Genomic DNA, 22,585 nt, shown 5'->3' on the forward strand with positions numbered 1-22,585 from the left:
CTGGCGTACAGCTTCCGGGTCATGTGGCCAGCATGACTAAGCCGCTTCTGGCGAACCAGAGCAGCGCACGGAAAAGCCGTTTACCTTCCCGCCGGAGTGGTACCTATTTATCTACTTGCACTTTAACATGCTTTCGAACTGCTAGGTTGGCAGGAGGAGGGACCGAGCAACGGGAGCTCACCCCATCGCAGGGATTCGAACTGCCGACCTTCTGATCAGCAACTCCTAGGCTCTGTGGTTTACCCCCCCCCTTAAAGTCAGTGTGTATCCAAAAGGGAACTTTTCTGCACAATAAACCTATCATTTCAAATGCATTGGATTGTAACAATCTGACAACTGATATTAGAGACCTTTGGAGAGGAACTTCACTTTGTAAGTCATTATATAGGTGGTTCCAGTTTGTGGTCGCACCACTATTGTATATTACCTTGCATTATCATTCTTCTGTTGTGCTTGTATCAGTGAAGCTTCCTGACACTGATTGACTGAGCTGGTGTGATGGCATGGAATGTTCAGCCGCTCAGGCAACTAAACAGCAGCAGTGGCATTTCTAAGAGGGAATGGAATGTTGTCAGTTTGGCTGGGATTAAAGCCCCCTGGTAAAGGTGAGGATTGAGAAGAGGTTACAGAATGCATGGAACCTGTTGGGTAGCAGGGGGACAGGTACCCTACAGCAGACTCTGGCATCCTCAGATATTGGAACACAATTCCCATCATCCCCTGCCAGTTTAGCCAATAGTCAGAGTTGATGAGGGCTGTAATCCTAATATCATTTGGAGACCCAGCTTTGAAGAAGGCTGCTCTAGAAGCAGAGGCCCAAGTCATAATATTATAGAATCTTAGAGTTGTAAGGTACCCACAAGGGTCATCTAGCTCAACCCCTGCAATACGGGAATCTCAGCTAAAGCATCCATGACAGATGGCCATACAACCTCTGTTTACGAACAGAGAGCCCACCACTTCTTATGGGAGTCTGTTCCACTGCTGAACAGCTCTTACTGTCAGAAGGTTTTTCCAAATATTTAGTCAGAATCTCCTTTCCTGCAACTTAAAGCCATTGGTTCAAGTCCTACCTTCCAGAGCAGGAGAAAACAAGTATGCTCCCTCCTCCATGTGACAGCCCTTAAGATATTTGAAGATGGCTATCATATCTCCTCTCAGTCTCCTCTTTTCCAGGCTAAACATACCCAGCTCCTGCAAGCGTTCCTCATAAGGCTTAGTTCCCAGACCCTTGATCATCTTGGTTACCCTCCTCTGCACACATTCCAGCTTGTCAACATCCTTCTTAAATTGTGGTGCCCAGAATTGGACACAGTATTCTAAGTGTGGTCTGACTAAGGCAGAATAGAGTGGTACTATTACTTCCTTTGATCTGGACACTATACTTCTGTTGATGCAACCTAGAATAGCATTAATTTTATTTTATTTTTTGCTGCTGCATCACACTGTTGACTCATGTGAAGCTTGTGGTCCACCAAGACCCCCAGATCCTTTTCACATGTACTGCTAGTAAGTCAAGGCAATGGAGTGTGAAAAGCAAGATGGAGAATGCCACAGAGGATGGCTTAGAGAAAAGGTAATAATAATATTATAATAATATTTTATTATTTATACCCCGCCCATCTGGCTGGGTTTCCCCAGCCACTCTGGGCGGATTCCAACAAAACACTAAGTACAATAACCCATTAAACATTAAAAGCTTCCCTAAACAGGGAAGATAGCTAAAGTAAGTGGCCAGGTATATATTGTAGTTGTAATAGGAAAGTTATATTTCTCCAGCATTGTGATCAATGTGAGTGTAGGGTGGTTTTGGTGAATCAAACCCCCCCCCCCTCTCTCTCTCTCTCTCTGTGTGTGTGTGTGTGCATTGAACTTTGCATATCAATTTGCAGAAACTGTGGCTCCAGGCTTCTAGATCTCCATATGGTAAACCAAATGTATATGAACGATATGAACACATGTGCTAATGTAGCATCACAGAGAAACCTAAGATTATAGAGAAAAAGGGAAGTCACTAAGTGGTGGAAGCTTGTAGTGTACCCTTGTTGTAAGAAACCCAAGACGCATTGCTGTGAAGAAGTCCACTTTCCATGTTGGTAGGAGCTGCAACACTGAATTGAAACTGCTGCAATTTGCTTACCAGCAAAGGGTGCTTGGGACACCTGTGCTTCCCACCCCCACCCCTTGCCACTCTCAATAAGAAATCACTAGCAGCGCTTGAATTCTTTTCAATGAAGAGGTTGATTGCTTGCTTTTAGTCTGAATTGCAACTAGGTCTCTGACAGCTGATCTACTGTTGAGTTGAGTGCATAAAGCATGCATTTGTGCAACTCTTCATCAAAGTCTCCTATGCTGCAATTAGTTGAAATCACTAATATGTGAGTGCATCATGCCTTGGGGAAATCACTTGCTAAGGGGGGAGGTTTGTGAGCTGGTAGCTGGGATCTTGCCTATACTTCTGATTGGCTGAATCTCTTTGCTGCCATCTGCTGGTTGGAATATAAATTTGCTACAGCCACCAGTTGGCTGAAGTACGTATTTGCAATGCACCCATATTCCCGGCTGTCACCTTCTGGAGGGCTGTCTCATGTAGCGCTCTCAAGGTTTGCTTCTTTGTAGTAAAGACAAGGGACCGCACATCACTGGCTGAATTAGCCATGAGTTGGGTTCAAACAACAAAGATTCCATTGGCACATCTAGGTCTTTAGGAGGTGGACAGCTTTGAACTGGATGAGTGCTGCCAGGTAAGAGAAAATGGGGGGAGGAGGGGATCAGCTATGGTAATACCAAAATCCAGGTCAGGATCCTAATTGATAGCCCAGGAATTGCCCCAAAGGGAGAGGTTCTTCCTCCAGTATGCTCCTGATACCCACACTCCCAGAGCCAACCACCACAGCCAATTGCTATGGTCAGCAACCCAGTCAAACTTTTAAATATGTATTGTGGTGGCAAATTCCACAGTATGGGCTGTGCACAGACGTTCTTTGTACTTCCTCTCCTCACTGCACTTAGTTTTTCTCATTTTTTTTGCATCTCCTCGCCACCACTGTACTGCCAATGTTCAGAAAACAGTACTAAACTATTTTGATATGACCGCAGATGTGCTTGCACCAATATTTGGTTTGTGTGGTGTCTTAATGGCCCCATGTCTGTTCCCTTATGCAGTGATAAAACACCATACCCAAAGAATCATGATACCACCCAAGAGAAAGATTGCAGCAGGAGAAAGATTGCTTTTATTTTATATTCATTTTTTGAAACACACAGGCAAACTCATGGGTAACATTGACAGGGAGAAGACACAAACCAAGTCATGGAACTTTGGAAAAGTTGCATTATATTCTGTGGAATTGTTTGTGGGCAGAGACTCCAAACAATGCAGATTTCCTACTGCAGCCATTCTAGTTTGGAAGCAAAGACCAGGTGCCATAGAAATAGAAGATCTGGAGTGAAACAAGAGATGGGGAAAATATCTGAAACAACCCTAATTAGAATAGATGGGTGTTTGATTTGACCCAGAATAGTTCAGCTCATGTTTTTAATCAGATGTGGCTTAAATTCTTACTCCTCTTCTTTGAGAGGTTTGGATGATGGCAACATGAGAGTGGATCTTTCCTGTGGTGGCCTCCTTGTGGAACTCTCTCCCCAAGGAGGCTCACGTGGCATCTTTGTTGCATATATTCAGACACCAGGCAAAAACACCCCTCTGCTCCTAGGCCTTTGGCTCATTAAACAATCAATGGCCTTTTAATCAATTTATTCATTAAACAATCAATGTTTAATGCCTTCTCGGTAGTGGCGCCCACCCTGTGGAACACCCTCCCTTCAGATGTGAAGGAAATAAGCAGCTATCCTATCTTTAAAAGACATCTGAAGGCAGCCCTGTTCAGGGAAGTTTTTAATATTTAACACTGTACTGTTTTTAACACTTGATTGGGAGCCGCCCAGAGTGGCTGGGGAAACTCAGCCAGATGGGCGGGGTATAAATAATAAATTATTATTAAATTATTATTAACCTGGGGCAGTGGCATTTTTTTGTTTGTATTTTTTTTTTATGTTGTGAAGTGTCCTGTGTTCGTCAGATGAAGGGTGGTATAGAAATTTAATGAATAATAAATAATAGTAACAATCAAGTGTGTTCTTTAAATGTAGATTGCAGGCACTTTTTATGATGGTACACTCTGCAAAATAATCAGTGTTTTCTGTGGAATATAAAAGGAGTCCTGCTAGATCACACCAAAGGCCCATCCAGTTCAGCATTGAGCAACCAGATACCTCTGAGAAGCCAACAAAGAGGACAAAAGCACAACAGCAGCCTCCCCCTCTGATCTCCTGCTCCTGGCATTCAAAAGTCTGCTGCTTCTAATACTAGATCCCTTCTGCATCCCTTTTAAAGCCATCCTAATTGCAGCCACCACTATATCCTGTGGGATTGAATTCCATAGTTTAACAATGCGCTGTATGAAAAAGTACTGTTTTTCGTCAAGTGGGGCCTGTTAATTTTCAGGGTCTCACAAACCTGTCAAGCAGCACAATTTCTAAGTGTGCGTGCGTGCACACACACACACACACACACACACACACAGTGCTTGGCTTGCTGGAATTCTATTTCCCGAACAAGTGCTATTTTAAGAGTAGTTCAGCCTCCTAATGTCAGCCTCCTAAGAATTGAGTCTGGTTCTGTCAATAGCCAGAAGGAAACTTGGGAAGCTGTTTCTGGGGGCTAGAACAGCCCCTACCATCGGCCCAGAGTCTCCTAAGATGGCCTGATGTGCACCCTTTAAACTAGCATGCTGTCCTTGGGCAAGGTGGAGGAAGTTGTCGCACCCTCACTGTTGAAGTAAGAATCAAATGGCAGTGTGTTCAAGTTCTGCAGGTGGAATTGAGGAGAGGAATTTCTTCTCAATCTTCATTTGAGGCAGGCAGATGTGTTGAGCTGGCCCATTACTTGCCATGAAGCTAAGATGGAAAGAAAGCATGTCATACCATCCAACATTTTCTGATGCAATACCAGGACACACGTTTTCTGGGATGCACGCCTTCCAGGATGTGCTCCCCGGCGAGTTGAGTGACCCATACCTTGTTCTTGCCCCTCCCCAAAAGTGCTGGTGGAGGAGGGGGAGAGTGCAGTGCAAAAGCGCAGGAGAATGTGGCATCCAAAATGGCCGCCAAGGTCCGGCAAGAAAAAACTTGGAAGATATGGTTTCTTTCTGTAAGATATAAAACACTGGTTCCTAAGGCTTAAAGTCCTAGGAGCCTTTATCCTTTCCCCGGGTGCAAAATCCCTCCCCTGTCCTCCAGTTGGTTGGTGGGCGGCGCAGAGGTTACAGCCTACCAGACCGCCTGATTATACTCATTTCCCAGAACCCCAATGCCCATTCCTTACTGCCCTTATTTGGTCAAAGCCTCCCTAGCATTTACCTATTGACGTAAGCAGTATAGCTTTATCCAACCACAAATTGTTCTAGTTACACATGTTAACAACCATTTGTTCCAAATGCAAGCATTTTTACCACCAGTTGTTCCAGTAACACAGGTACAAGCAGGCTTCGTGTCTGGGTCCCAACCACAACCTATATGACTTACGAGCATTTTAACCACGAGTTTTGCTAACTATGTGTATCCGTCATCCTGGAGCCATTTGTGGTTGTCTTATCAGTTACAGTGTTCTCAGCAACTGCATCCCTTGTCAAAAATCTACACACAGTATTATTCAGAAAGACATCTGCTTTGGAGGCCTTTTGACCTTTATAAAAAATCAATTAATAAAAGCATTGTGGTGGGTTGGGTATATAAGTTGTGAGTTGCTATTTATTGATGTATTTATTTATAAATACAGTGGTACCTCTGGTTAAGAACTTAATTTGTTCCGGAGGTCCGTTCTTAACCTGAAACTGTTCTTAACCTGAGGTACTACTTTAGCTAATGGGGCCTCCCGCTGCTGCTGCACCGCCACTGCGCGATTTCTGTTCTCATCCTGAGGTAAAGTTCTTAACCCAAGGTACTACTTCCGGGTCAGCAGAGTCTGTAACCTGAAGTGTTTGTAACCCGAAGCGTTTGTAACCCGAGGTACCTCTGTATCAATGGCACTTTCATATAAAATATCACAAAGTGGTATATACCGTATTTTTCGCTCTATAGGACTCACCTGACCATAGGGCGCACCTTGTTTTAGAGGGGGAGAGCAAGAAAAAAATTTCTCCCCCTTTCTGCTCAGCACCCCTTCAGCGAAGCAGCAGGAGAAACGGAGCCCCTTCCATTTCTCCTCCCACTTCGCTGAAGGGGCGCTGCGCAGCTCTCCCTCTCTGCTGAAGCCAGGAGAGTCTTGCACACATTTCCCCTTAATTTTTGAAGGGGAAAAGGTGCGTCCTATAGAGCAAAAAATACGGTAACTACATAAACATTGAAACACATCAGTAAGAACTGGCTGGCTGGTAAAGATCCTTGGTTCCAAGCTCCACAAGGCTTTGCGTGCTCGTACCTGCACCTTGGATTTAGCCTGGCAGCTTATTGGCAGCTACTGCAATTCTTTCAGCAGCGGTGTAACATGATGAATAGTCTGCCTTGATAAGCTGTCGAGCTGCTGCATTTTGCACTAGCTGCCATTTCTGGGCCAATCTCAGAAGCTGCAACCACATAACAATGATGCCAGCTATGCAACAGCTGATTTCCCTTGCTAATTAAACATGCATATGCACAACTTCAATTTACCTTTATATAAGGTGATAACAGCCCGGGAATATGATTCAGCTCTACAAACGAACAAGCTTTCCTTTCTCTCCTACTAGCTCAGGGCTAAAATAAGCCATTTGTGGGGGTTAGAAAGAGACTGCTCAGTAGTAAATCTTCAGCACCTCTCATTCCTGTCTGCGTCTTAGAGCAGGGAAATTGCAGGAAGTGTTGTGCGTTCTGTCACTGGAATTCTACTTCAGGAATTGCACAAAAGCTCATGATGCTTACTTGCCCTGCAGTTGTTACACCGTGAGTACAGAATAGGAGAAGGTCTACATTGAAGATCGTGTGTCCTCCTGGCCTTTAGAAATTATGTGAGACATCTGGATGTGTTATGTTTCTGTAATGCCGCAAATACTTCTTGCCATTCTTTGATTGATTGATGACTTTGCACACACAGCTAGCTGTGACTTGACTGTCTGGGGGCAGAGTAATCATATGTGGTTTGCTCTCCCAGCTTTCAAACTAATTAGGAGCATCCTTCTATCATGGACAAAAAAGGAGGAGGACTCTACTTCCAGTCATAAACAGTGCAATTTATTGATCTTCTCCAATAGACTAGCAAAGGTGGTGCGCAGTTCAACAAACATGCATGGTTATATCTAAGAGTTAACCTTCCTCTCAAGTAAGTTCACTATCCCAGAGAACTGACAAAGGTTTTACTGCAAAATCCAGCTAAAATGGATAAGGGCAACTGATGTGCTTGCTGTGGTTGGAGATGGGAGATGCTGAGCTTTCAAAGTGTCTTTGCTGATGGCTGGATTTCCTCCCTCACTTGCTGCATCAGTCCCCTTCCCTGAGCACAAAGGACTGCTTATTGAAGAAGGCTTTCCACACAGAGGCAACAGAAAATCCCCCAAAGATGTGTCACAGTGGCACAACGGACTCTTCTCCCTCCCATGAGCCCTATGTGTTACGAAAAAGGAGCAATGCTGCTGAGTGCTCCAGATGGCTGGAAAGCCAAACAGGATGTTGATGTTTTGGGACTGTACCATGGGAACAAGGGACAGTCTATTCTGTGCACTGAGCACTGGATGTTAGCTCAGAGTGTCACATGACCCAGTACTGGAAGCACATGGGTGGAGTTATTCTCTCTCTGCTGTTGCTGTAGAAAGAGTGCAGACATGTTTTCTCTGCACTGCTGGAAAGACAGAAATAAAGGCATGTAAATACATTTCTGTCTGTCTCTTTCCCCTCCCTGGGGATGGCAGGGAAGAGGGGAGGAGTGGTTGTGTTCTTCTCACGTTCGTGAGATGGATCGGCCGATAGAGATCTGGCCTTGTCTTGCCGGGAGCCGAGACGGGGGAGATCAGCAATCCAAGCCGGGCACCTGGAGAGTGGCCAATTACCTCTGACTGAAGGCTTGAGATCCCGACACTATGTTAGTAAAGCACAATGTGGCAGCATCATTTTATGCTGGGGGATCATGGCAATTATAGCTCATCTTTCACGGTTCCCAAATATTGTTCTCCTGAACTTATTATAGTGGTTTGCTGGCACCTCTGAATTGATTTACCGCATTCACTAGGCTGTCTGGATTGCCTCAGTATTGCAAGATAGCACAGGGAGAGCATTATTGCTCTGATGTCTCATTTGTCGGCTTCCCATAAGCATCTACCGTAGTTGGCCACTGGATGCTGAACAAAATGGGCCTTGGGCCTGATCTAGCAGGGCTCTTTTTAGTGGTTTGTATGACAATGAAATAAAAGGAACAGCATGCAGCGGGACACCTCTCTAAGTGAGAGTGATTACTGTTAACTCTAATTGTCTTCTCTTAGTTTCCAAGAAAGTCTCTCTGGTTGGTTAATTCCAGGGCAGCTCACCAATTCTGTTGGTGTCCTGGAGTGCCCAGGAAAGGTCTATGGCTTGCTGGTATCTGAAGGTGACAAGCACTGGTAATCTTCCTTTTCTTAAGGTGTCAAATAGATGCAACCACTACAGTTCATTAATAACTCTCTGTTGTGGGCAGGTTTTGTTTGGATGGAGCCTTATGGGGGGGAAATGCTTTTAGTGAAGCTTTGTGGACACAAGTGTTGCACTACAATGTACAGTGGACGCTCAGGTTGCGAACGTGATCCGTGCGGTATGCACGTTTGCAACTCGCAGCATTTGCAACCCGCAGCGACGTGTCTGCACACGCGCTGGTTGCGATTCAGTGCTTCTGTGCATGCACGACCGCCAAAACCCGGAAGTAACCCATACCAGTACTTCCGGGTTTCGGCGGGTCCGTAACCTGAAAAAACACAACCTGAAGCATCTGTAATCCAAGGTATGACTGTACTTGAACAATGTTATTATTGAATAGAAGTAGTTAACTCAAAGGTAGGCAATATGGTACCCTCAGTATGGTATGGGACTCCAACTCTTATCAGCACCAGACAACATGGCCAATGCTCAGGGATGTTGAGAGATGTGATTAGCATATGAATGGCCACAACATTGGCTCCCCCTGGTTTAAATGTTACACTGACTTACGTTAACATCAGTTTCCTTGGTGAAATGGGTTCTCAGCGAATTGTAACAAAAAAGAGGACTTAACAAACTTGTGAAAGTTGTTTGTAGAGATTAAAAATTAAGCTGACTGCCTTTTTGCCTGTGAATGATAAGTTATCTATAACAATATGGCTTTTAATAAAAAAACAAGTTAATGTCTGCTTACATCGTGCTTTCAGTTTGCATTAATCATATTAGTGCAAAAACGATAATGGTCAAAAAAATTCATTTTAATTATGGAAGTTTTCCTTCCCAAGTAAAGATTTCCACTAAGGTTACTTTGTTGGACCAAAAAGTATTTATCTGTCAGCAGCGAATCTACGAAAGTCAGCTGCCAATAAACAGTTTCTTATGGAATTAGTGGCTAATAAGCAATTGCTTACAAATGTAATGTTTATTAAAAAGCAACCTTTAAAGGCAGTTTTACTGCTTCTGCAGAGTTTTCAGTGTCCCAAAGGTCTCATATTGATCCTCCACTAGCAGAATGCCAGCCTAATACTATTAACTGAGATTTTTCTAACTTGTAAATTTGGAGAGAGAGAGACATGTCTTTTGATGGAATATGACCCTGCATGAATGAAGCACAGCCAATATGGAGAGATTACTAAATATGAAATATATTTAATAGCTCCACATCTAAAAATATTTAATCTCTGTGAACATGGCACCCAGATGAGATTTGAGATTATTTCTATCTGAGATCTGAGGGTAAAAAAAATGACATGCAAATCAAAGAACAGATGGAAGATAAATATTGGTGGGAATTCAGACAAAATCTTGGACAATGGGTTGCAATTAGAGCTGCAAAATCTACATTTAAATTCATTGAGGCAGATGTCAGCCTGCTTCATTTCATAGCTACCTTCTTTCCTTTGCTTCTTCCTTTTGTTGCAAAGTTAAAAGAAGACAATAACATTAAAACTTTAGCTGTATCCAGGTATTCTAGACTGAGAAGGACTGGGCATCAGTAAGAAGACAGACAGGTGTAGGATGGATGAGGGGAGATTGCTGTCCCATTAGAACAGACCAGCCTGCACTGAACACGCGTAAAAACTCTGTTATAAGTTCTGCAATGTGTTTGGTGAATCTGATAAGTGGGAATTTCTGTGTATCTCCTGTTAAAGTACTAAGTATTCTCTAGCAATGCAAGGAATATACATATTTCTCAAAGTCTCATGTGACAGGGCATTATATTAAACACATGATGTTTTCAATCACTTCCTACAAACTGATATCTGCATCCACAAGCATAGCCCCCTTCCCACCTGTAAAGTACAGGTGGATTTGGAATGTCATGACTTGCTTCATAGCGCAGGAGTGCTTAAATGAATTCTGACAGTGCTATTAGTGTCCTGATCTTGAACTGAAGTACTAGTCAGCTCTGCTTAAGTCACTATTCTCAGGAGCCACAAATAAACATGCAATTAAATGGGTGCCATAAGTTAATCAGAGCAGAATTAGTGAAGAAGTGGGCAACTGAGGAACCTAGGAATTGCCATGCCAGATCAGATTAAGGGATATTTTAGACTAAAAGCTTGAATTCCCTAGTGTCTGTCCAGTGGGCTTTCAGGAAGAGTTAAATGCCCGGAATGTAGTAACTAAAAGCAGAGCTTATGAAACGACCCACGAGTTATAGTTGATGCTAGTTTGCTATAGTTACTATTCCCTTCTCTCCATGCATGTCTCTCTCTGTGTGTATCTGTATGAAGGTGAGGAGGATTCTAGTAATTATCTGGACTAGGAGAAATGAATTACGATTATCCATTACATTTATCAGTCACTTTATGCAACAAAAAGTCTCAAGGTGATTACACAAGGTAAAATGCAGCACATAAAAACAGCTTGAAACCATAACAGTTTTAAAACACCGAACAATGCAGAATGCATAAAATGCTCCTCCAGCAATATGTTAAGACAGACAAGTCCTACTCAACCCATTAAAATATGTCCAATCATGAAAACTATGTAGTTGTGCTGCTCAAGATCGCTAATGGAGACCCCATTGTCAGTCATGGTGGCTTTCACCATCAGGTAGAGTTTTGCTTAGCAAAGGGAATGTGTGCAGGGAAGGGCAACCAAGATGGTCAAAGGTCTGGAAACCAAGCCTTATGAGGAACAGTTGAAGGAGCTGGGTATTAGCCTGGACAAGAGGAGAGTGAGAGGAGATATGATAGCCATCTTCAAAGAACTTAAGGGCTGTCACATGGAGGAGGGAACATACTTGTTTTCTCCTGCTCTGGAAGGTAGGACTCGAACCAACGGCTTCAAGTTACAGGAAAGGAGATTCTGACTAAATATTTGGAAAAACCTTCTGACAGTAAGTGCTGTTCAGCAGTGGAACAGACTCTCATAAGAAGTGGTGGACTCTCTGTTTTTAAACAGAGGTTGGATGGCCATCTGTCATGGATGCTTTAGCTGAGATTCCTGCATTGCGGGGGGTTGGACTAGATGACCCTTGGGGTCCTTTCCAAGTCTATGATTCTGGGTTTGATGAATGGGTAGCACTGGCAACAGTCCATGCCAGTTTCAATTGGGACCCAAACTTTGGATAGTGTGTGTGTGGACATGGGATTGGTCTTAGGGTGGGCAAAATACACACATACTTATTCTTGAGCCTGCCCTCCCTCCACAGCCTGACATTCACCAGCTTCACTGATCGCCACAGCAGGAGGAGCAAGGGAAGTTGCTTCCCATTGCTACATCTGGGTAGTCACTTCACAGAGTTGAGATATTCCAGGCATCCAGCCAGTGGCCTGTAGCAAGAACAGCTGGTGTTCTTTTCATTTTTGCATTGGCGGGTTGTTTACCTGTTTAACACATTTAGCTGTAGCATCCTTTGTTGTTTTAAAACAGCGATATGACTACCCAGCCCGTGTACAAATCGAGCGATCTGTTTCCAACAGCCTCCTGCAAAAGTGATTTTTCCTTAGATGAACATGAACCTTAAACCCAATTCTCTTTCCTCGAGGCCCTCCAGCTGCTAACCGTAGCATACATTAACAACCATGCCACTTAGGAGATTTTTTTCCTAAAGCACACCCTGAAGTAAACATTTGCAGTCCAGCACTGTTTCCTAAAATGGCCACTCTTGACCTCTACTTCAGCGGTGGTAAACAAACTGAAACTCCCACTGTCTTCAGAAAGAGTTAGCTTTCCCTCGCTGGTTTTCCTGGCTGGAGACCATGGGAAAGGAGACCCAATTACTCTTCTCAGCCCTTGCACTTTTCAATTCTTTTATTGCCTTCTTCCTCTCTGAGTGTTGTTTAAATAATCATTCACGACATTTTGTAAACCTCTTTTAAGAGAAGTTTTTGTAGCTTTCCCCTTGCTTTGGAGAATTTGCTTTGCAGTTTCTTTGCTGTGCACAAGCTTGGACAGAGCCCTCTCTAGAGAGATGGCTGATAAACATGAATAGAAGTCAACAAAAGAGAACTCTGCTCCTTCTTCCTATTGATTCATGCTGATACCGAGCTGCTTAATTGGTGATGGGATGGGAAGCTGCCCCATAGAGAGAGTAGATGTGATGGTTCGAGTGCTAGACTAGGGTCTGGGAGACAGGGGTTCAAATCCCCACTCAGCCATAAAGCTTACCAGATGACTTTGGGCCATCTTTCAGCCTAATCTATGGAGAGGGGGAGTAGTGTGTAAGTCACCAAGAGCTCCTTGCAGAAAAGGTGGAAAGGAATAATAAGGAATAATAATAGTAGTAGTAATAATAATAATAATAATAATAATAATAATAATAATAATAATTTATTTATTTATACCCCACCCATCTGGCTGGGTTTCCCCAGCCACTCTGGGTGGCTTCCAACAAAATATTAAAATACAGTAATCCATCAAACATTAAAAGCTTCCCTAAACAGGGCTGCCTTCAGATGTCTTCTAAAAGTCTGGTAGTTGTTGTTCTCTTTGACATCTGGTGGGAGGGCGTTCCAGAGGGCGGGTGCCACTACTGAGAAGGCCCTCTGCTTGGCTCCCTGTAACTTCACTTCTCGTAATAACATAATAACAAACAAACGTAATAACAAACAAACAGATCTGGCTATTGGTCCCTCTACCCTACCACTGGGAGCAACTCTCCAAGATGTTGGGTAGGGACCTTTCCCTGGATGAGGGGGTAATGTAATTAATCTAAAGGCAAAACTATCTAAGTTGCACTTTCTGAAATGATATGCAAACTGAAACACAATTATCCTTCAAAATTCACAGTTCTCAGAATTTTGCCATGCAGTTCTCCAGCCTAGTAATGTGTACCAAAATCCACCTACAGTCCTAGGGTAAAGGATACATAGAAATGCATACACTGGTGAAAGTAGTATACAAAGATATGATTACGATATCTTTATTAAGATATCTTTATTGTCATTGTCCCTTGCAGAACAATGAAATTGAAAAACTACATAAAACTACATAAAAACTACATAAAACTACCACAAAACTACATAAAACTACTACAAAACTACATAAAACATTCAAAAACCCCTAAAAACTCTAAAACTCCATTTTAAAATACACTATACTACAGAGACCCCTTATGCTGCGTTTAGAACCAGAATTGCATTTGCGTAGAAACTGTTTCTCAGGCGGCTAGTCCTGGCCTTTATAACCTTATACCTTCTTCCAGAAGGCAGAAGCTGAAAGAGATCATTGTAGTGGGGGAAATGGTTTTGCCAAAATATGTACTTTAGGGAAAATTGCATACAGACATGTTCGGAGAAGTTCACTGTTGTGGAAATGTTGAGAACTGAACTTCAGTTTGGGGAAATGAGAAACTGTGAGAAAGGCAAATGATCAGAGCTTCCCATCCCTACTTGTACCTGATCTCATTTTAGCTGGAGACGGAACCTGAGGCCAACAGCATGCAATGTGTGTGTTCTACAACTGAGCTACATAGAGCAAACATGCAGCAGGATCACACCAGTAATTCCTGTTCCCACTTGTGCCTGTTCACATGTTTCAACACATGTATGGAACCTATATGTGTCCCTTTTGCACATACATCAGCACTATACAGCCCAGCCTTCCCCAACATGGTGTCCTCCCTTTGTTTTGGACACACCCATCAAGCTTCAGCCTGCTTGGAAAATAAGAAAAGATGGCAGGAGTTGTAAGACAACAGCATGTGGAAGACAGCAGGTTGAAGAAGGCTGGTACAAACAGTCTAGAGCAGAGGTGTTGAATTTGGCCACAGAGCCTAGGACTTGCCGATCAGAAGGTCGGCGGTTCGAATCCCTGCGAAGCGGTGAGCTCCCGTTGCTCGGTCCCTGCTCCTGCCAACCTAGCAGTTCAAAAGCACGTCAAAGTGCAAGTAATAGGATAAATAGGTACAGCTCCGGCGGGAAGGTAAACGGTGTTTCCGTGCGCTGCTCTGGTTCACCAGAAGCGGCTTAGTAATGCTGGCCATATGACCCGGAAGCTGTACGCCGGCTCCCTCGGCCAATAAAGCGAGATGAGCGCTGCAACCCCAGAGTCAGTCATGACTGGACCTAATGGTCAGGGGTCTCTTTACCTTTGCCTTTAGATACTGTTGGTCAGCCCCCCTCCATCAGCTGTAATCAGCATGGCCAATGGTCAAGGATGACGGCAGATGCAGTCCTGCAACATCTGGATGCTTCATTGTTTTTCTATTCCTGGTCTGCAGAGCATGCATAATTCAGGGCTGTGATCCTACATGCCCTGTATAGATTCACCTTTTGCTCTTATATTGTCACTCAAGTGCTGAGCGATCCTTTAATGTGCATACCTGTGGATGGAAGGATTTCTTTAGCTAGGAACTTTCCTTTCTTTAGTTAGGAACAGGAAGAGGGAACCTGTGCCCCCCCCCCCCAGATGCAATGATCCTGCAAGTCCCAACATTACCCACCCCTACATTACTGCATCATGTCTAAGATAATCAATTCCAATATATGACAGCACTTCTGCACGCTGTCTTACATTAATTATTTTGAACAGTGGAAAGATGCCTTTTTTCCCATTCGGAAACTCATTCTTTCTCCAGCATACTTTAATCAGGATACAATTTTCGTTCGCTTCACCCATATAGGCACATATCTTTGCAAAATGTCTACCTTAAAAAAAAAATCAATATAGTATTCTTGCATATTTGAATAAGGCATTAGCATTCTTATTAAGAACTTTGGGCAATCCGGGCTAGTGAATTTATTGTCCTTAATGTTATCCACGAGATTGCATTTTCTCACTGACCTCTTGGGCTCATCCACGGAACTGATGAACAGTGGTTTTATTACTGTATGCATATTTCTCTATTCTTAATTAAACTTTTTTTCCCCCAAATTCCCATTTAAAGTTTGGGGATGTTGATATTTATTCCTATCTAGTTTCAAAAGTACTGGGGTAATTCCATGCAACCCTACCAATCTTTGAAATAAAATAACTTTTCAGTGGTATAATTTTAAACTACTGATGTGCACAGGTAATTTCCCATGAGAGATCTAATGCTTCTCTTTAATCCTTTAGAACACCCAATGGGACTCAGATTAATGGGACAAGATGGCCAGTCTTCACCACCGCTGAACAAAAATACTTAACATTAAGCACAGACGCTTCAAAGATTCGTACAAAATTACGTGCCCAGCAGTGCCGATTCTGGAATATATTTTTTCCCAAACTCCTGGAGATGACAGGTAATTTTGGTGGCAAATGTATGTATGTACAGTAAATTGGTTAATGCAAGGTCACTTTGCTGCTACTAAATTTTAATTTCAATTTCAATTTCAAGGCTTTTATGAGCAAGAACTATCTGTGTAAAATTAAATCCAGAGGTCCTTCAAAAAAGACAACCGCTTTCACTTAACTAACACTCCTCCCCCCACACAATCAATTTGTGTAATATATAGTTTTGTGCAAGTTTCACATGCTCTCTTCAGCTTCATTCACATAAGATTTGTTGTCCATTGCATGAGCACAGTCTGCTGAGAACATCTGCTGCATGAGCCCGTTGAAATGAAAGGGTGAAAGAACAGCTGCATTCCTACACAGATTCCATTCATTTCAAAAGCAAAATATGGAAGTGTGATAGTCCCTTGGAATCAAACCCTACCAAGATCAGCAGGACTTTCATCTTAGTAAGGGTGCTTAAGGTTGCAGCCAGGGATGGGTGGAATCTGTCATTTCTTTTTCAGTAATTAAGCCAAAACTTGAATTAGTTGCAGACTTTACTTTGTAATAAATTTAGGCTGAAGTGCAGTCTTAGAAGCAGCAATGATGAGCCTTCTAAAATGGGCTGAACTTCTGGCTTGTCAGGACTACTTCAGGGGTTTTTTCCTACTAGAAATCCAAGATCCACCCACCAATGGTAGGTGTAAAAACCTTTAGAATAAAGAACAGGGTGTCATTGCATCCAACGAAGCCATTATGCTCACAGAACACCTTCTGTTCACACAATGGAAATTCCTGTCCCTCTCACCTCCTCACTCCTGCTGTTCCACAGATCTGCCCCAGAAGATTCCATTGCACAAACAGAAGTTGTAGTATTGGGTAATGATAGAGTTATGAACTGTCTCTAGTTGTAAGGGGTTGAAGCTAAGGCCCCATCTGCACTGTATATTTGAAGCACTATAACACCACTTTAACCAGCCATGGCTTCCCCCAAATAGTCCTGAGAACTCTAGTTTGTTAAGAGTGTGGAGAGTAATTTGGAGACCCCTATTCTCTGCACATAAGGGATGTGGGTGGTGCTGTGGGTTAAACCACAGAGTATAGGACTTGCCGATCAGAAGGCCGGTGGTTCGAATCCCCATGATAGGGTTAGCTCCCGTTGCTCGGTCCCTGATCCTGCCAACCTATCAGTTTAAAAGCACGAAGTGCAAGTAGATAAATAGGTACCGCTCCAGCGGGAAGGTAAACGGCGTTTCCGTGCACTGCTCTGGTTCGCCAGAAGCAGCTTTGTCATAACTACCTGACATTCAGAAGACATCTTAAGGCAGCCCTGTTCAGGGAAGTTTTTAATCTGTGATATTTTAGTGTATTTTTGGTTTTCTATGGAAGCCGCCCAGAGTGGCTGGGGAAACCCAGCCAGATGGGCGGGGTACAAATAATAAATTATTATTATTATTATTATTATTATTATTATTATTATTATTATTATTCTGGCCGCATGACCTGGAAGATGTCTGCGGACAAACGCCGGCTCCCTCGGCCAGTAAAGTGAGATGAGCGCCGCAACCCCAGAGTCGTCCGTGACTGGACTTAATGGTCAGGGGTCCCTTTACCTATTCTCTGCACAGAGCTACAATTCTAAGAGTTCTCTGGGCCTACAAAAGTGAGTAAGCTGTAAGAAGTTAACAGTGACAATGGCCACAAGTTTAGGTTTCATTTTGGGTTTTTAAAAAAAGAATTACACAAATTTGTGGGATATGGATCTGTTACTAGACATTAGCCATGAGAGGCCGGTTAGGATGTTCATAAGTAGAGGCAGTGCTCAGTATTGCATATCTGTTTGGGAGGTACCTATACCTGGGCCCAGATCTTTATACAAAGTGTGAACGAGCTGCTGCAGCATCTTCATCTTATTTCTCTTTGGTATGCTTGAATTCTCTTGTGTACTTATACTCAGCCAAGTGGTGCATGTCATATCTTTATATTGTGTTTGGGATTGTCTGTATCTCTGACAGCGAAAGCTAACAAATAATCTGGCTTTGGTTGGTTGGTTTTTTCAAATAGCTGTTATGCGTAAGGCTTCCTAGTGGGGAAAGAACATAGCCATCTTCATCTGACACATTGTTTTCCATTTGACGTCTGAGAGATTTTATCATCTCTTGCATCATGACATCCCATCATATGTAGGATGTGGGAGACATTCAAAAACAAGCATCCTGTGTGTGTGTGTGTGTTATGTGTGAACCTGGACCAGTTTCAAGCAAGATGTGGGTATATCGTGAATCTGACGAAATGTTCCTTGTGATCATCTGACATTACTCACGGAAATCATAACTGAAGACACCATCTGTTTGGAGGATGATAGTGACGAGCAACTGTGCTGCATGTAACCAAATGTTCTGTGAAATAACCAATATCAGTAAGATATGCTTCTGTGTTACATAATAGGCCAGTAAAATAATCTCCAGTAATGGGGACGTAAGATGAAATGTGGTCTAACTCGATGGGGTCAATCCTAAAACAAGATCTGCTGAGATGAACAGCATAGACTGCAGTAGATCTCCAACTCAACTGGCTGATTCCCATCTGAGCTCAAATGGCATTATGTCCCCAACCCCAGATGAGCTGAAGGTCCTCTGGCATAACTTGCTCATTCAGGCAGGTATTAGTTCCCCAAAGGGGTGTGGTTCTGGGGATGTATTGGGCAAGTGGGACTGAGGGAGCCTTAGGCTGGATCCTGAGCCCATTCGGCTCAGTGACATGACCTGGCAACCTGGCATAGGACACTGCTTTAAAGACTTGTTTTCCTTCTGCCAGGCTTAGGTGGCGCAGCAGCTGCAGTCCTACTCTTGAAAAGTTATTGGATCTGGTGTAACTTTATAGCAGCTCAACCTATATTGGCTTGCTTTATGCCAGATTCTTGTGCATAGGATTGCTCCCTAAATGTTGCAGATATCAATATTGCGCAACTTGAAGTGACTGGATGCAAAAAAACAACAACCCCTGACCCATTAGATTGTTCAAAACTTTACTTGTTGAACTTTCTTCAAAGCAGAACAAAAGCATCAAAGATACATCCAAATGATTCCATACAATATCTTGTGCAGTCTAGCACAGGCTCATCATCTAAGAAATAAAATATGAAATACTCCAAACAGATCTAAAATCAGAGGTTTGTCTCTCCTTACAGTTTCCATTTTGCCTGGAGCTGTATTCACTCACTGGAGAAGGTCATTTACATGTCCTTACTTCCACAGAGCATGAGAACCAAGATGAACTTGGAATTCAATACCTCTCATGTGATCTAAGGTTAAAACACCACATCAGAGCTACCAGAGAACAATAACAATAGATAATTATCAACCTGTTTAGGCAGCTCAGAGAGCTATTCTTGACTGGATAATATTATGGATGCTTACCCTATTGCTATTTCATATCCTACAACTAAGGCTGAGTACGTAGCATACATTTAAAGCTCATTCCCTCCAAAATAATCCAGAAAGCTGTAGTTTGTTAAGGGTGCTGTGTGAGGGGTAAATTACAGGTCCCAGGGTTCTCGCAGGTGTGGTGAGTGCTTTAACTGATTTGCTATTGTTTGTGATAACAGGGCTGTTTCTCAGTGCTTGTTATTGCATATTCGTAGTGACTCTGTACAGCTGCTTTGTTGTTGGCATCTGTCTGTCCCGGGAGACAATGGAGGAGTGAGCCTTTGAGGGTTAAGTCAAACTGTTGGAGAATTACAGCGCCTGCTGTGGCTGTAGAGACCGATATGGGAGAGACATGTTTTGTTGCACCTGAGGCAGATGAAGGTTTTCCGGTTTTGCTGCCACAGGTGCACCATGGAGTGTCTTCTCCCTATGCTCCTCACAGCGGTTATTCATCCCCCTGGTCACTGCTTTGGATACATGACCTGATTGTTTCCAGCTGTTTTAATTATAAAATATACTGAACAAATAAGACTTTCCTTTCTCAGGTCCATTTTGACTTCTGTTTTGTTTGTTTTTAACACATTGTTGCTATATTTAGGACACTGTTCTGCAACTGGGAATAGGTGATGTATTTATTTGTTTTGTTTCCAGAAGGAAATCCACTCCGTCTCCCTTGTTCAAAGATGGGAAAACTGTGACCTTCCAGGTATTGTTGGACTACAGCCCTATCATCCCTGACCACTGACCATGCTCTCTGCGGCTTATGGGATATGGAGTCCAACATCATTTGGAAGGCCATAATGTCCCCATCCTAATTAGAAGCCAATATCTGGATCCAAGTTACTAGGTGCCTATCCGCTATGAACTATACACTGCTTGGAAAATGTCAAAGGGGTGTAAATATTGAAAATGAAATTCCATATGATACTCTACATTGATCTGTAAGAATAATTATTCACTTCAACCGATTATCTCACGATCTAGAGATAAAATGTTGCCCTTTCGAATTTGCAATAAATCAGGTGACAAAGGGGAGGGTGTAGTGCTGTGTAGTGTATTTAGAGGGAAATGGCATTGGTAATCAGAATTATTTTTCAATTAATGTACAAAGAGATTTAAATTTAGATTAATGCCACCCATTTCATGTTTTATAGGCAATATTGATGAAGCAGAACGAGAGTGGAAAGCAGGATTCCTTCGCTGGAACAATTACATGATGGACTGGAAAAATCAATTTAATGATTACACTAGTAAGAAGGAAAGCTGTGCAGGTCTCTAATTAAAAGTTCCAGCCTTTCTGGAATGCCTTCATTGTCAAAGATCAAGGCAAACACAGAGATAGCTAATGTAGCATATCCAGCAATAAGGCATGTTATGCAGGCTCAGTGACACGTCACAAATATACTTGTCTCCCAGGTCCATTTCTATTTATATCAATAAACGTTATAAAGTGCTTCTCCTCTTTGAAGCTTTGAGAAATGAAAATCAGACCAAGTGTGATTAAAACCTGAGGATTATCGTTAGATGTCTAATGGCCCCGATCCAATTCTAGCCGCATGGCTAGTTGCACAAGCATGAGGATGGAGATTTGATTGCGCATCAGGAATTGCAACCCATTCCAAGTGATGCAGTACTCTATCTGTCCTTCTGAATACACAGCCCATTTATGGCTGTTATTCCCAATCCAGGAAGTGGCACACATGTGTAAGCCTATTTGTATACATGTGTCTCCTGAGCTGGATTGCGGCAAGTAAGTTTCAGCGGAAATAAATATTTGTGGTGTGTTGACAGATAAATGCAACATTTCTTTCACTGTAAGGGACACAGCAGAAATATCAGTATTCCAGAACACTGCCATCAAAAGCTCCATTGGCTCAGATCTCCAACTGCAATGTCACAACATTTTAATCCTGCTTCAGCTGTAATTTACTTGTTAGGGGTATATCAAGAGTTGCCAATGTTACAGGAAATAAAAAAAAGATGCAATTTTCTTGTTAAGTCAAAAGAGGCTTTTAAAACTGACTGTCTCGCTCTTTGAAAACTAAACATTCTGGAGACCCAAATGCTCATTGTCAAATTATACCAATTTTCCCTACAGAGAACAGAATTACTTCTTGACACTGTCAATGAATCAAAGTAGAGCTATTCAGGCAAACCTTTCTTCACCCCTTCACCCTCTTCCACTGGAGCATATCATCTGCTAAGAAAGAGCACTCTTTCTATTATCAGATGCTTATCTGGCTCTTTTAATTTGGAAAGGGCTTTGAAATCATCAATTTAACTGGTCTCCCAACATGCTTCTGCAGTAGGTAGGAATGGATGGATAAGGGGGAAATCCTATGGCGAGATCCCCCAGGATGAGCAGCTTAGGATACAATGGAACTGTGGATCAGACAGCTGGTTCTTAGCTCAGCTGGTGTTATGTCTCCAAACATGGCTCAGCCCAAAATATGCTGGTGTGACTTGCTCAGCTGACTGAAGCAGGCAGTGTAAGTTTCCCAAAAGGGATCTGGCTTTTTCACGATGGAATCAGGACCAGAGGGTGGACTTAGGCTGGTTCCTAAACCCATTCATCTCAGTCCTGTGACCTGGCAACCTGGGCATAGAAGACTCCTTTAAAAGCTTGTTTTCCTTCTGCAAGGCTTATGCAGAGCAGGAGGAGCAGCCCCACTTTTGAACAGGATTTGGATCTGGTGTAACTTTCCATCAACTTAATTTACAGCAGCTTCCTTTATGCCGGCTTCTTGTGTGTAAAAGATTGCTCCCTTAATGCCACTTAAATCTCACAGTCTGTTCACTGAAATCTCGCAGTCTGTTCATCCCATCGGGTCTGTCTTCTCCATCCAGGATAATCTCAATGGAGTTTGGTACCAACTTTGAATCCCCAGGCACCTTGCCAAGGTTTTGGACCGGCAAATTGCAGATTGCTGCTTTAGAATGTCGCACACTTTTCATTTCACCTTTCCCTTGAAATGAGGAGTATATTCTGAGAGTAAGACTCTCCAAATTTTATAGGCAATCACATGTTTTAAAAAATAATAATAAAAGGAGATGTTGTGGACGAAAGCAAACCAAATAACCATAATAAAATTCACTGCAAAACCATTCAGCTGAGATGTTGGTGTGTCAGTGTTGATGATCTCTGTGTATGATGTAGTATTATTGGTTGGAGTTTTTTAGATACGTACATCAGGGGGTGCTTAGAAAATAATCATAACAAATATTGCACCATCCATTCAATACAGTAATTCTACTTGGTTGCATTCTACACTAAAGGGGCAATCCTATGGAGAAGATCTGCCAGGTGGGGC

At 42.8% G+C, this 22,585-nt stretch overlaps 1 protein-coding gene across 1 annotated transcript in view; it reads left to right on the forward strand.

The window, feature by feature from the left end:
• Positions 1-22,379, forward strand: part of BCHE (butyrylcholinesterase) — a 50,509-nt gene extending 28,130 nt beyond the window's left edge. The window contains exons 3-4 of the mRNA XM_083613323.1: positions 15,706-15,872; positions 20,429-22,379. Of these exons, the coding sequence (XP_083469449.1) occupies positions 15,706-15,872; positions 20,429-20,553 (292 nt within the window). The 3' untranslated portion in view covers positions 20,554-22,379. The remainder of the gene's footprint in view (positions 1-15,705; positions 15,873-20,428) is intronic.
• The last annotated feature ends 206 nt before the right edge of the window (positions 22,380-22,585 follow it).

The sequence above is a fragment of the Podarcis filfolensis genome, assembly GCF_964270895.1.
Source record: "Podarcis filfolensis genome assembly, chromosome: 5".
In the NCBI taxonomy this organism is placed as follows: Eukaryota; Metazoa; Chordata; class Lepidosauria; order Squamata; family Lacertidae; genus Podarcis; species Podarcis filfolensis.